At 38.6% G+C, this 13,495-nt stretch overlaps 1 protein-coding gene across 5 annotated transcripts in view; it reads right to left on the bottom strand.

Annotated features, from left to right (window-relative positions):
• CPEB3 (cytoplasmic polyadenylation element binding protein 3) overlaps positions 1-13,495 on the bottom strand; it is a 184,615-nt gene that overhangs the window by 112,100 nt on the left and 59,020 nt on the right. For 3 of the 5 annotated variants that reach the window (XM_057530627.1, XM_057530629.1, XM_057530628.1), the window contains exon 3: positions 2,021-2,180. In XM_057530627.1, coding sequence (XP_057386610.1) covers positions 2,021-2,180 — 160 coding nt within the window. The remainder of the gene's footprint in view (positions 1-2,020; positions 2,181-13,495) is intronic. The other 2 variants (XM_057530630.1, XM_057530631.1) reach the window with 1 other exon arrangement.

Here is a 13,495-nt window from a genome sequence, read left to right as displayed (position 1 = left end):
GCTCCGCAGCATGCGGGATCCCCCCAGACCAGGGCCCGAACCCGCGTCCCCCGCATTGGCAGGCAGACTCTCAACCACTGCGCCACCAGGGAAGCCCCCTTTTATTTTTAAATTATCTTTTAGTTATTATAATTTGCTCCATGTTTTAAAATCAAATTATTACTGAAAATCTTTCCCTTAAAACGCTAGCACCATAATTATGTTTTTAGAAGTAATAAGGATCAAACACATGGTGCCGTAAACCAAACGTAAAAGTCTCCCAGCTGGAAAAGGGAAGCCTGAAGTTCAAACACCCTAACCAGGGGACAATAACAGGGTGAGGTAATTGACCATGGGAAGTAGTCCATTCATAGGAGATCAATGTGGGTGGTTGTAACCATACTGAGGCTGTAAAAAAGTCCATGTTAAGTGCCTTCCAACTTATTAGGACATATTATAAGTACAATTCAGAAGGCTTTTATAGATGAAACCTCACATTTGCAAGTGTAGTGGAGAAATTTATGCAGAGGTAGTTGGACGTAAAGTAAAAAAGGGGCCATCACAAGTAGAATAAGGTATTTACATTATCCCACAGTGAGGCACCCTCCTTACACTTTGACAGTGCTACTCTCAACAGGGCAGAACAGCTCCTGCTTAATCAATATTCACAAAATTCTAGAAAATTATTTTACAGACTATAATCCAAGATCCTTTCATAATCTTTTATTGCTAGGAGAATACAGACCAAGATAAAACAGGTCTGCATAAAGAACAAGGACTGAATATTTTAGAATAATTAGGATGGGCTTACAGCTGTTCGAGGTAGAGAAGGAAGACAAATGTAGCCTTAGAAGATACTAAAAACACAAAACAGTCTGTGAATATTGGTTTTTTTTTTTAAACACCATTCTCACTTCTAAGTGAAATTACCACGTACCTTATCTTTACTGAAGAAAGATGTGGTAACAGTGACTAAATATAACAATGACTAAATGAGAGGCCTTTTTTCCTACTTCTGAAGGCCTTAAAATATAGCTTTTCTCAAAATCTTTTATTTTCTTCATAGCCTGTTAACTACTTTCTTTTCACTGGAACTTGAGGAAAGCAGCAGAAAATCATGAGTGTGACAAGAAAATGATGAAACAGATTTTTGGTGTGGCATGAGGAAATGACTATCAGGTTCACAGTCAGTCATACCCTATATAAGAGCTTGCAGAGAACCAGAAGGGATCAAATTCCTCACAACTCTAGAGGACATAAGGGTTCATATAAGACGGGCATCCTTGTGGCTAACGCTTCCAGTTTTCAGATAGTCTCTAAACCCAAGTACAGTGGCTATTTCCACAGAAAATTTCCATTTTAGTATCTTAAAATATCACAGGGCCCTGGAAAAGTCCTATACCGCATAATAAGAACTATCTGTAATCATGAATGTAACATCAGCCTCTATCCTGAATTTACATGGGCTCTAAATATAGGAGGTCCTAATATTGCTGACCTTGGGACTTTCTGCCTTATATTTAACCCAAAACATTTTCCTTGTGTTTAGCCTTAGAGAATGCAAAGGGTCACTGTCTGCTCTTAAGTCTGTGTAGCGATATTTCCTACACTAGGATAGTGATTGTATTTTAATAAAATGAAACCCTTTTCTACAAAGTTTTCTGAAGTAGTCTTTGGAGATTAAATCTCATACTTCCTTGCAGTATACTTGGACTTAAATGAATTATCCAGGTTCAGCTAAACATTTCAAATACACAAAGCCCAAAAAACTTGGCTGCTGGTCTCATGCTATAAACCACGACCTCAGCTACCCAACACATGCTTCTGCCAGACATTATGATTAAAGCAAACAACCTTGATTATGGTAGGTAGCTGAACCCAGGTTTAAAAAAAAATCAAATTTAAATACATTCCACAATGCTTTACAGAAGCAAACAAAAACAAACAAACAAAAAAGAAACAAAAACAAAACCACAATTATTAAAAAGCTGATTTTTGTTTAAAACACCAAGCAAGGAATGGACATATGAATATTCCTAACCTGCAAAATGATTCCTCCACATTATATCAGCGAAACTCATTGGTGGGCCACTGGGAGGGTAGTGTTTACCTTTCAGAGGCTCATGATCAGTCCTTATCATATCCATTAAGGAGTTCTCCAACGAGTGCAAGTTAAAAGTGTCATAGGGCCTACTCCGGTCCTAAAAATAAAAACAGAACAAGACAATACATAAAATTACTTCATAAAATTAATAACCATATCATTTGCTTCTTGCCACGGATTGATGACACGAATCAAAATTCCAGGTAGTTTTAATAACACATTCTTTTCATTAAGAATAATGACTTGGGGGCTTCCCTGGTGGCACAGTGGTTGAGAATCTGCCTGCCAATGCAGGGGACACGGGTTCGAGCCCTGGTCTGGGAAGATCCCACATGCCGCGGAGCAACTGGGCCCGTGAGCCACAACTACTGAGCCTGCGCGTCTGAAGCCTGTGCTCCGCAACAAGAGAGGCCGCGATAGTGAGAGGCCCGCACACCGCGATGAAGAGTGGCCCCCGCTTGCCACAACTAGACAAAGCCCTCGCACAGAAACGAAGACCCAACACAGTCAAAACTAAATAAATAATTAAATAAATTAAAAAAAAAAAAGAATAATGACTTGGCAACATTAAGTTTAATACGAGTTTCCATAATTAATTAAATTGTATCCTTTACCCTAATAATTCTTTAATATATATGTCCCAGTACTTCAGACTAATTTTCTCTCAAATGAACTAAAAAAGTAAATTCAAAAGAGTCAAGTGAATTGGTTTTGCCCTCCACCCTTCACCCTCTCCCTCTACTATCAACGGAATATTCTATTCAAATGAATAGAGATCTTTTTTTTTCCCTAGAGGAAGACCATAACTAAGAACGCTCAGTCTACAAACAGAATCACTTCCCTGAAAAATCAAAAGGTGACTGTAGTTTCAATGTAATTTCATTGGGTATCTTTAATAATTATTACTGATAAGTTCCATACATTAGATACACTTTATAAAAATTAAAATGTGTCCAAAGTACTAAAACTACCTTTTGAAAAGCACTCACATGAAAAAAAACTTTAACCCAAGGTAGTGTGATTTCATGATGTTAGATTCAAAAACATTTTGAAAACAGAGAGCTAACACAAACTAAGTGAAGAAGAAAATTGTTCTACTGCATTTCACTCAAGCCCATGGGAGACCATCACCTACAAATTATTTTTAGTAGTCTGAGCCTAAAAGGAAATGCAGTTCATGGCCTAACTTAATACTACAGAACAGCAGATTTAGTTTGCTTTTGCTAAAGAAAAGCAATACAGTCATAAACATCAACAACCACACCAAATCAAACCACAGCAATGAGAGATTATTTTCAGGGTCTTGAAAAGTTTATCCAGTTTTGCAAATGACCACTTATCCTCCCCTATGAGCAACAGAATAACAAAATGACTGCCTTGATGAGCAAAAAGGAATACAACAGGTAAAAATCTCAGCTACAGTGATCATTTTCTAGTTTAAGTCTTAAAATCTTGGGAAGCTGTTTTCTTCTGGCTTCTGGAAAGCATGGCTGTATATCCATCCAGGCAGGCAGAAAGGAAGGTGGCATTTCCTCAGCTCTGAGCATAGAGGAGGAACCCAGAGGGTTACTGAATGAATGAATGCAGTAAGTTTGGACGCAGGTCCGAAGAAGAGCCCTGAACTGAGAACCAGAACGCAAGAATGCTAGAAATACAGTCACTTAGGAGCTTTTGGGTACATCATGATCTCTAGTCTGTGCCTGAAATTCCTCCCTTTATACAAATGAAAGGATTGAGCTAGATTATTTATAACATCCCTTCCAATAATATACTTTTTTTTTTTTTAACTCACACATGAGGAGTAGGGGTGGAGGGCACAGACGTTATCAAATGCCACAGAGAGATATTTCATTTTTACAAGCCTTTAATGCACAAGTGAAGGGCTGGGCCCTAGTGATTCAGAGATGAATGTTATAACCTAGTCCCTACTTTTAAGTAACTGGTAGAGGGAGACATAACCAATTAAAATAAGAGTATGACAGGTGTTTTAACAAAGGAATGTATACAATACAATAAAAACTAAGTCACATCTATTTCTTAAAGAACATATATTTGTGTGTGTATAATAAATTTTTTTTTAAAATCACATTCTGTAAAATCCTAGGTGTCTTGAATCTGGACCTGTCATTTAACCAGGCATGAGGCTTGTCTTAGTCATTCTCGATGTCTTCAGTGTTCTCATTGGTAAAATGGGATCTTTCTTACCTGTGAGGATTAGGGTGAAATTACTTAAGTATTCATTTTACTCACATTATGTTTGACAAAAAGCAAGTGCTCAACATTTCTTTCTTTACTGCTGTCCCCCAACTCCTTTCTACCCATTTTTTTTTCCTCCACCCCATTTTTTTTCCTTTTTAACTAACACTCAGCAGTTACCTATCTCTACTGATGGATAAGAAAGAGACATGGAATATTTTCTTTGGTTCTCCATTTTGGTCTCTATATAACTGAAGAAGGTCTTTCCTTTTGCCTTTAGGGTCTTGCTGCTGATCATTTGTTTTGCTTTGGGTTCAAGTTATCAGTGGAAACTCCCAATTACTTACGGAGTAAAGCTGAATTTCCAGAAATGCAAGTTTGTACCCGTAAGAATGAGTATCACATTCTTTGTCCAAAGAAAAAGCCAGAGGTAAAAAAGTGTGCTGATGAGTAGTCAGAATGACAGCCTATTTCTGGCACTGACAATCCCAGAATGTGTCTAAGCGCCTTCTATCATACATATCCACACTTCTAACTAGAACCCTGCAGATGTGGGACTATTTCCAAAAAGGCTGATGAGGTGAAGGAACTATAAAAAAAAAGCTGTTTGGAACTATAAAAAAAACTATAGTTTTTTATAAAACTATAAAAAAAATCTGGCTGATTTTAGTATCTTTCCAGCCAGAACAGTTTATTTTTTTCATTTAATTCTTGATATTATCCTTCAAGGTGGAAAATAACATACTCCTTTTACACAAGGAAGGTAAGGTTCAGAGAAGATTCAAATGTGGATCTGACCTCCAAGCCAATATCTAAGGAGTATAAAAATCTGTCCAAAGAAGTTAATCCAATCCATACAGGACAGTAAATGAAAGCCCTATAGAAGCATAGCATTGCATCTAATTATCAATGAAATAACCTTCCTGGCAAGGTGGTAGTGAGTTCCTGTCAGAAGACTATCAGATATTAGATGACTACCTGTCAGGAAAATCGCAGGGGGTATTTGGAGGGGATTCATGTAATTGAAGTGGTTCCCAAACCTGTCAGACTGTTAAAATCACATGTAGAATGGTTAAAATGCAGGTTCCTGGGCTCTGGCTAAAACCAACTTAACTGTAATTTTAAAAGAAATTAATGTCCTGGTGATTCTTATGACTGGCTAGATTCGAGAGCCACTGGACTGGATGATTCTTCAAGTTAAGCCTTTACATTCATGAATCTGACCACAAAAATGGGACAGTGAAGTGAGGGGAGAGACTAGATAGCAGCAAGAAATAAACAAGCCCGGCCACTTTGCCAAGGGTCAGCTTTGCAGTCTTCCAATTGATTGTGGGTGAGAGAAGCAGGTGGTGGCCTAGTTTTTAAAAGCACAAACTTTGAAATCAGACATCTAATTCTCAAATTCTGGCTCTGCCACTTGCTGGCATGTCACTCTGAACAAGTTTCTAAGCCTTGATTTATCTACATTTATAAAATGGGGGTGATAATAATTCTCTTTTTATGGTTGTTTTCAGCGCTATATGACAAACGTACAAGGGATCTGTACTGTGGTGGCTACTGGAATATTAGGGAAAACACAAAGAGACTTCTGTGATGCCACCTCAGAGTACTGGAACATAGATTTTAGAACCTAGAGATTCATGGATGCTAACCTAACAGGGTTCACTAGTGCTCAACAGATGAAACATGTGAAATGCACAATAGAATTTGCACAGGCTTCTTAACTGAACAAACTTCAATAAGTACTGAGAGACTTATTTTCTCACTAAAATTAATTCTATCTATGCTTCATCAATTTATATTTGCATACGATTCATCCTTCTTAGTTTTGTAAGTAGTCAATGTTGCTGAAATAACTGATTAACTGGCAAGAAAAACCAAAAAAGACAGAAAAACTAAAACATCTGCAGTGAAAGTCAACAGAAATTATGCATAGAGAAAACAAGTCCGCAATTTATCATTTAACAGCAAAGGTTACAAGTGGCAAATAATCATTTAAGGTCTTTCTTTTTCATAAGTTTTGTTTCCAGGTATAGGGAATAACAAATAAGGAAAACATCTTTTTAAGTGTGTTTTGAACAAGCAAACACATCAGGAAGTATTAGAACATGTATAAATAATGCTTCCTATTACTGACTCTTTTCTCTGGAGGTAACGAAGGACGGATGTCATCAGTCAGACGTACACAGAGGCAGCCACCCCCACTATACAGTTCTTTAGGCCTGCTTTCCTTCTTCCCCTAGCTTGACTTAATATTTATAAATTTATCAAGTACTTAATATGTGCCTGGCGCTGTTCTAAGAATGCTAAATGTATTCCCTCACAACTCTATGAGGTAGGTAACTTTTATCCCCGTTTTATAAATCAAGCAATAAAATCTTGAAGAGATAAGTAACTGGCTCAAGGTTACAAGGCTAGTAAGAGGCAGAGCCAGGACTCAGCTAAATCCAGACTGTGCTCTTAAGGACTCCCCGTGTACTGCTTTCTTGACTTCCTCCTACTCCCTTCACCTTAAATGCTTTTCACAAACACCCACTTCAGCCTCATACTGACACAATCAGAGACAGGACTCTTTGATCCCACCCTTCCACACAGGCAACCTAACCCTCACTTGCCCTTGGTCAATGACCCTTGTTCTACTGACAACCAGTTAAATTCAAGTAGTAGCTTGATCTACCCTCCAGGACAGCCCCAGGCCTGCCTCTACCAGCCCTCACCTGCCTTTTTCTTGGGAGAGAAATCCAGGACCCTCTTCTACCCTTTCTGGCTTATCCCCAGACATTTCCTCTCCTAGAGATATAAGGTCAAAGCTGCAAGGAGCCAAGAACATCTGAAAAAAAAAAAGCAGCTCTGGAACCAAATGATAAAATTAATCATGGTTATATAACTGCTCAAAGTCACAAAGCCGGTCAGAAATCAGGATGTGAACCCAGGTCTGTGACTTTCAAGTCCACACCAGTAATGCTCCAATGCTCTACACTGATCAGTTGCCGTGTGTGTCCCATGAACAATGGGGGCTTGGCTGGGAACAAAGGGGCACAGACAAGATCAAAAGTCAAAAGGAGGATAGATGTTTGAAAGGGTTAGCAAAGGATAAATGGGGTTGTGAAATGATACAGAAAAAAAAGAGGAGGAATTCCTGAAGGAAGGTTTTTCTATTTATCATATGGCTCCAATATATGTACATACGGATAAAACATTTCAAAGTTAAGTGTATTCAACCCATAAAAGAGAATTAACCCACAAAACTAGCCATTCCTGAATTTCTACCCTACTGCTTTTATTTTCTAACTAGTTTACATTACTTGAAACTATCTCATTTCCCCACCTACACTATAAACATTGTTTAAGGGTAATGAATATTCTTTATCTATTTTTAAATGGATATTTAATTACATAATTAAAATATGAACGTATTCTTCTCAAACACACACACACACAAAGAATATTACAGAAAAAGCAAAAGTCTCCAATCCTCCTGCCTTCTTGCACTCTCTTCAGACCACTATATACATTTGGCACATATTCTTTCAGATGTTAAAAAATATATATATATACACACATACATATATGTGTATATATATATACATATATATGTATATATATATATATATATATATATGGACACAGACAAACATATACATAGAAAATATATATTGTTTTATGTTTTTTCCTAAATGTAAAAATATGCATACTGTTCTGCAACTTGCTTTCTTTGACCAAAATTGTGCTTCTGAGGTAAGGTCCCTTTTAATATATGTTCTTGCCTCTCCCCCACCCAACTATACACACATGCCTCCTACAGGGTAAATGCATAGTGAGTATGTTAAAAGAACCAAGTAATTATCTCAGTGTATATTCTATAAAATAATTTCTGATTTTGAGATTTCTTTCCTATCCCCCAATTTCCTCAAAATTTCTGTTCTGCTCCTTTAATTGCATCTCTTCCATGCTTGGTCTATTCTGGCACAATCGTTTCCTGATCCCTGGTTTCTATGAAGGACACCAGTACTAATGAAACATAAGGATCTATAGAACCTGCCAGCCCTGAGTAAAAATCAAAGAGGCAATATATCCAAAAGATCAACATGTAGTGAGTTCAAGCTCAGAATATGCTTAAGAATACCAGAAAGAACAGACAAAACATTAATAACAAATACTATATAGGGGCAGGAAACAGATGACTAGTAATATAAAATTTCTATGTATCACAAAGTAGAAGTCTAGGAATTTATAGCTCTAAACCAATTACTGCTGTTATTTGTCAGACTCTATCAAAAGCATGAGGTTCCTGTATCAAACTGAACTTTACTATAGTACCGAGCAGCTTGACAAACATTTGCCCGAAGATTAAAAGCTTTCCCAAATAAAAGAAAATCAATGTCGCTAACCTATGGGGAAGAGAAAAAAAAACCTTTTCAAACGCAGATTTTCATCCCATCTTCAGTAGGTAGCAAGTCCTTCAGTCAATGGTAAATTTTAACCATCCCACATGAGACTACCATACTTGTAGCTCTCTGGAAAACGTGACTATAGACTCTCCTTCAGTCCCTCAATAGCAAGCAGATGCTCCTTATAGCCAACCTAAAGTCCTTACAAAGTTGAACTCTCTCTTGCTTTTCTGTCTTCAGAAAAAAAAAAAAAAAATTGATCAGCACCTGCTATGAATTTTAATATTTTTTAACATTATTGTTAAACCCAGTCTTCCATGAAAGAAATTCTCAAGAATTTAGAGGATATAGCCGTACACAAAGAAATCATGAGTCTCATCTTTTTCTTCATGAGAATGACTTCCAATCACTTCAAACTTTTTATCAGATCATATTTTTCCTTGCTGTATAACAGCAAACGAAGCTAAGGTTCTCGAGAAGATTTTAAGAAAGCAAAAAATAGTTTGACCTGCTCTGATGCTCAAAAATTAGATGAGCATGACAACTTGAGGCACGACCCAGCAATTTCACATAGTCTCTTCCCGCTTCATGCCACCTCCAATCTTCCTTCACAGCTCTTCTCAATCGTTTGCCACACAGGTCCGATAAGAAGCCCAGTTTATCAAACACAGGGAAACATGGCTCTTGGAATCTTATTCACCTGAAATGACCTTCATACTGAGGCCAGATCTAGCTGGGTAAATGCTGAAGGGGTCAACTGGACAAAAAGTACAAATGCCTATTGCTACCACTTCTGACTGTGGTAAACAGTTCAGAGCTAAGTACACATGCACTTTTTTTTTTTTTAACATTTATTATTTATTTATTTATTGTGGCACGCAGGCTCCAGGGCATGTGGGCTCTATAGTTGTGGCACGCGGGTTCCAGAGCACCTGAGCTCTGTAGTTGCGGCACGTGGTTTCTCTAGTTGAGGCGCATGGGCTTCGTTGCCCCGCAGCATGTGGGATCTTAGTTACCTGACCAGGCATCGAACCTGCGTCCCCTGCACTGGAAGGCGGATTCTTTACCACTGGACACCAGGGAAGCCCCCATATGCACTTTTATTTATTTATTTATATAAATTTATTTATTTTATTTATTTTTGGCCGCAGTGGGTCTTTGTTGCTGTGCGTGGGCTTTCTCTAGTTGCGGCGAGCAGGGGTTACTCTTCATTGCAGTGTGCAGGCTTCTCATTGCGGTGGCTTCTTTTGTTGCAGAGCACGGGCTCTAGGCACACGGGCTTCAGTAGTTGTGGCACGTGGGCTCAGTAGTGGCTCACAGGCTCTAGAGTGTAGGCTTAGTAGTTGTGGCGCACAGGCTTAGTTGCTCCATGGCATGTGGGATCTTCCCGGACCAGGGCTCGAACCCGTGTCCCCTGCATTGGCAGGCGGATTCTTAACCACTGCGTCACCAGGGAAGCCCCCCCATATGCACTTTTAAAAGGACTGATTATACAGTTTAGCAGTGTGTGAGGTAAAAGGCAGAAAGCCAGACCCAGGATGGACTCAGAAAGGGAAAACAGTAACTACAGGGGTCAAAAGAGCAGGTTCCAAGGACTACAAAAAATTTAAGTTCCCCTTTCCCTGGTTATTGTGCATATGTGACCAGCTGGTATTGCCCCCAAACTGTTAGGCATCAGAATATTATCCCAAGTAGCTTATTAGGTCCTGATTATTAGACATGATAACGTAGGAAGAGCTTGACCTTCACGACCAAAACCTATCTTAGAACATTATGCAAAGGTACATAGGGTTCCTCATATTGTTTTCTTTTTACTGATCATAAATGTCAAAGTCCTTCCACAAAACTGCCCACTTCTAGGTGTAGTTGGACTCTACTGGCGATCCCCTCCCCAATATCTTAACCCCAGATAGTTAGCAATAATGCCTGACATCCTCAATAAACTGTAACTTCCATGGGAGCAGAGATATATCTTATTTCTCCGTATTTCCATCACCCAGTAGAGGGCCTGGCATATAACAGGCATTCAGTAAATGCTTCCTTTGCATTTAAAATCATCGTCCTGATGGTTTCATACTGTAAGATTTTCACTTAAAACTAACAAAGAACTGCGCACCTTTTAGAATGGCTAAAATCCCAAACAAAAAACCCTGACAATTCCAAATGCTGACTAGGATGTGGAACAACCAGAACTCTCGTAAATTGGTGGTGGGAATGTAAAATGGTACTGCCACTTTGGAAAAACAATTTGGGATTTAATTATAAAGTTAAACATACACTTAACAATACAACCTAGCAACCTCACTCCTAAGAACTTACCTAAGGTAAATAAAAACACATGTCCATACAAAAATCTTTGCACAAATGTTTATAAAAACTTCATAAAACAACTTTATTCATATTTTCCAAAAACTGGAAACTACGCAAATGCCCATCAACTGGTGACCAGATAAAACAAATGGTGGTACATCCATATGATTGAATATTATTCAGCAATAAAAAAAATGAACTACTGATATGCTATAACATGGATGAACCTTAAAAATACTATGATAAGTGAAAGAAGCCAGTCACAAAGAATCACATGTTGTATAATTCCAATTATATGAGATGTCCAAAATAGGCAAATTATCCAGAGACAGAAAGTAGATTGGTCATAGCCTAGGGCTAGGAAAGTCAGGAGGGAAATGGGGAGTGAAACCTAATGGGTACAGGTTTCTTTTGGGGATGAGGAAAATGTTCTAAAATTAGATAGTAATGACTGACACACACTTTGTAAATATACTAAAAGCCACCGTATTGTATACTTTAAAAGGGTGAATGAATTTCATGGTATGTGCATTATATCTCAATAAAGCTATTATTTAAAGAAAGAAAAAAGCTTTCCTAAGGTTTTAATAGGAACTATGATTCTACCTAGAAATCATCTACTTTAGTTACAGGACATGAGACCTAATAACTTTCTTGAGCTATAATTGAAGGAAGGCAAAGTCTTGACTCCAGCTGTTCCATTCAGGAGCCACTGAAGGATCCAGGTAATTAAACCTAAACCACATAGTAATAAAGTTCAAAAGGCAACCATATGGCCAGTAAATAACTGGCAAATAACTAATGCCATCCATCGTCACAATATGTATCATTTATATTTCTAAGGATGTCTGTAATATTCCTCCAGAGACCTACAAGCAGTTATTAGCTATATTAACCACAAACAGCTTCTTTTCATGTCATCTATTGTTTCTGATGAGTTTTTAATCCCAGAGATTCCTGTCTTATAGGGATGTACTCTGTCCTTCAGAGACCCAGACCACCCCATTTATAACCTTTTAAGAATGATATGCTCCAGGGACTTCCCTGGTGGTCCAGTGGTTAAGATTCCACCTTCCGGGCTTCCCTGGTGGCGCAGTGGTTGAGAATCTGCCTGCTAATGCAGGGGACACGGGTTCAAGCCCTGGTCTGGGAAGATCCCACATGCTGCGGAGCAACTAGGCCCGTGAGCCACAACTACTGAGCCTGCGTGTCTGGAGCCTGTGCTCCGCAACAAGAGAGGCCACGATAGTGAGAGGCCCGCGCACCGTGATGAAGAGTGGCCCCCGCTTGCCGCAACTAGAGAAAGCCCTCGCACAGAAATGAAGACCCAACACAGCCAAAAATTAATTAATTAATTAATTAATTATTTAAAAAAAGAATCCACCTTCCAATGCAGGGGGTGTGGGTTTGATCCCTGGTCAGGAAACTAAGATCCCACATGCTGCGGGGCAACTAAGCCCCGTGCGCCACAACTACTGAGCCCGCATGCCACAAACTACAGAGCCCACACGCTCTGGAGCCCACGCACCACAACAAGAGAGAAGTCCATGCGCCACAATGAAAGATCCCACGTGCTGCAACGAAGATCCCGCAACTAAGACCCGACGCAGCCAAAAATAAAATTAAAACTTAAAATACAGAAAAAGCTTAAAAAAAAAAAAAAGAATGATATGCTCCAGCATCTACCTAAAGGCACTACTAGACTACAAAAGATACCTATATCCATAAACACCGAAGTATGCCCTGCTGCTATTCATTTCAACTGTTGTTTGGCTTCAATGGTTAGGTGAGGCAACACAGCAGAATTCGCAGATTCACCAGAATGTGACAGGGGCTGCAATGTGAACGCTTCTGCTGTAGCCCCCTGTTATCCTTTGATCCCTGTATTTAAAAACTGATCAGCAAAACACAGCTGCTTTTATGCAAATAGTCCTATGGCAATGAAAGCAATAAAGTAACAACTCTGCCAGTTTGGGCTAGCACCTGTTGAGGGTTCTTCCCACTTCAGAAACCAACAGATGATGCCGTGCTCAGCATACACACAGATTAAGAGCTACGGAATATAGCTTTTCACTGTCACTCCCTGGCCACCACTGGAGAGGTCACCAATGTGCTGTGTGTTTATTTTTTAAGCAAGGAACGTGGTGAGTACCAAAAGAATTCACTCCACGTTGATGGACTGGAACCAGAGGAAGAGAAGTATGATTTTTTTCTCAGTTTCCAAACCCCTCTCTTCTAATGGAAGAAGGGAAAACAAACAAAACACAAACCACAAAAAACCCTGCTTTGTATATTTTACCACAATAAAAAAAATCATCAACAAATAAAATATTTACACAGAACCAGAACATTTAAAGCTACCATGCATAAGGTAACAATAAATTATATTATTAAGCTATATTAATAAATTATTATATTAAGCTATGTTAATCTTTTCTATTATCGTCACTATATTAAAAAACAAAATAATCGTTGAATTCCCTACATTATATAAAGCAATCTCAAAAAAGTTATT

The sequence above is a fragment of the Balaenoptera acutorostrata genome, chromosome 16 (assembly GCF_949987535.1).
Source record: "Balaenoptera acutorostrata chromosome 16, mBalAcu1.1, whole genome shotgun sequence".
Lineage (NCBI taxonomy): Eukaryota > Metazoa > Chordata > Mammalia > Artiodactyla > Balaenopteridae > Balaenoptera > Balaenoptera acutorostrata.
Note: the sequence above shows the minus strand (reverse complement) of the source record. Positions and strands in the feature narration are given on the sequence as shown.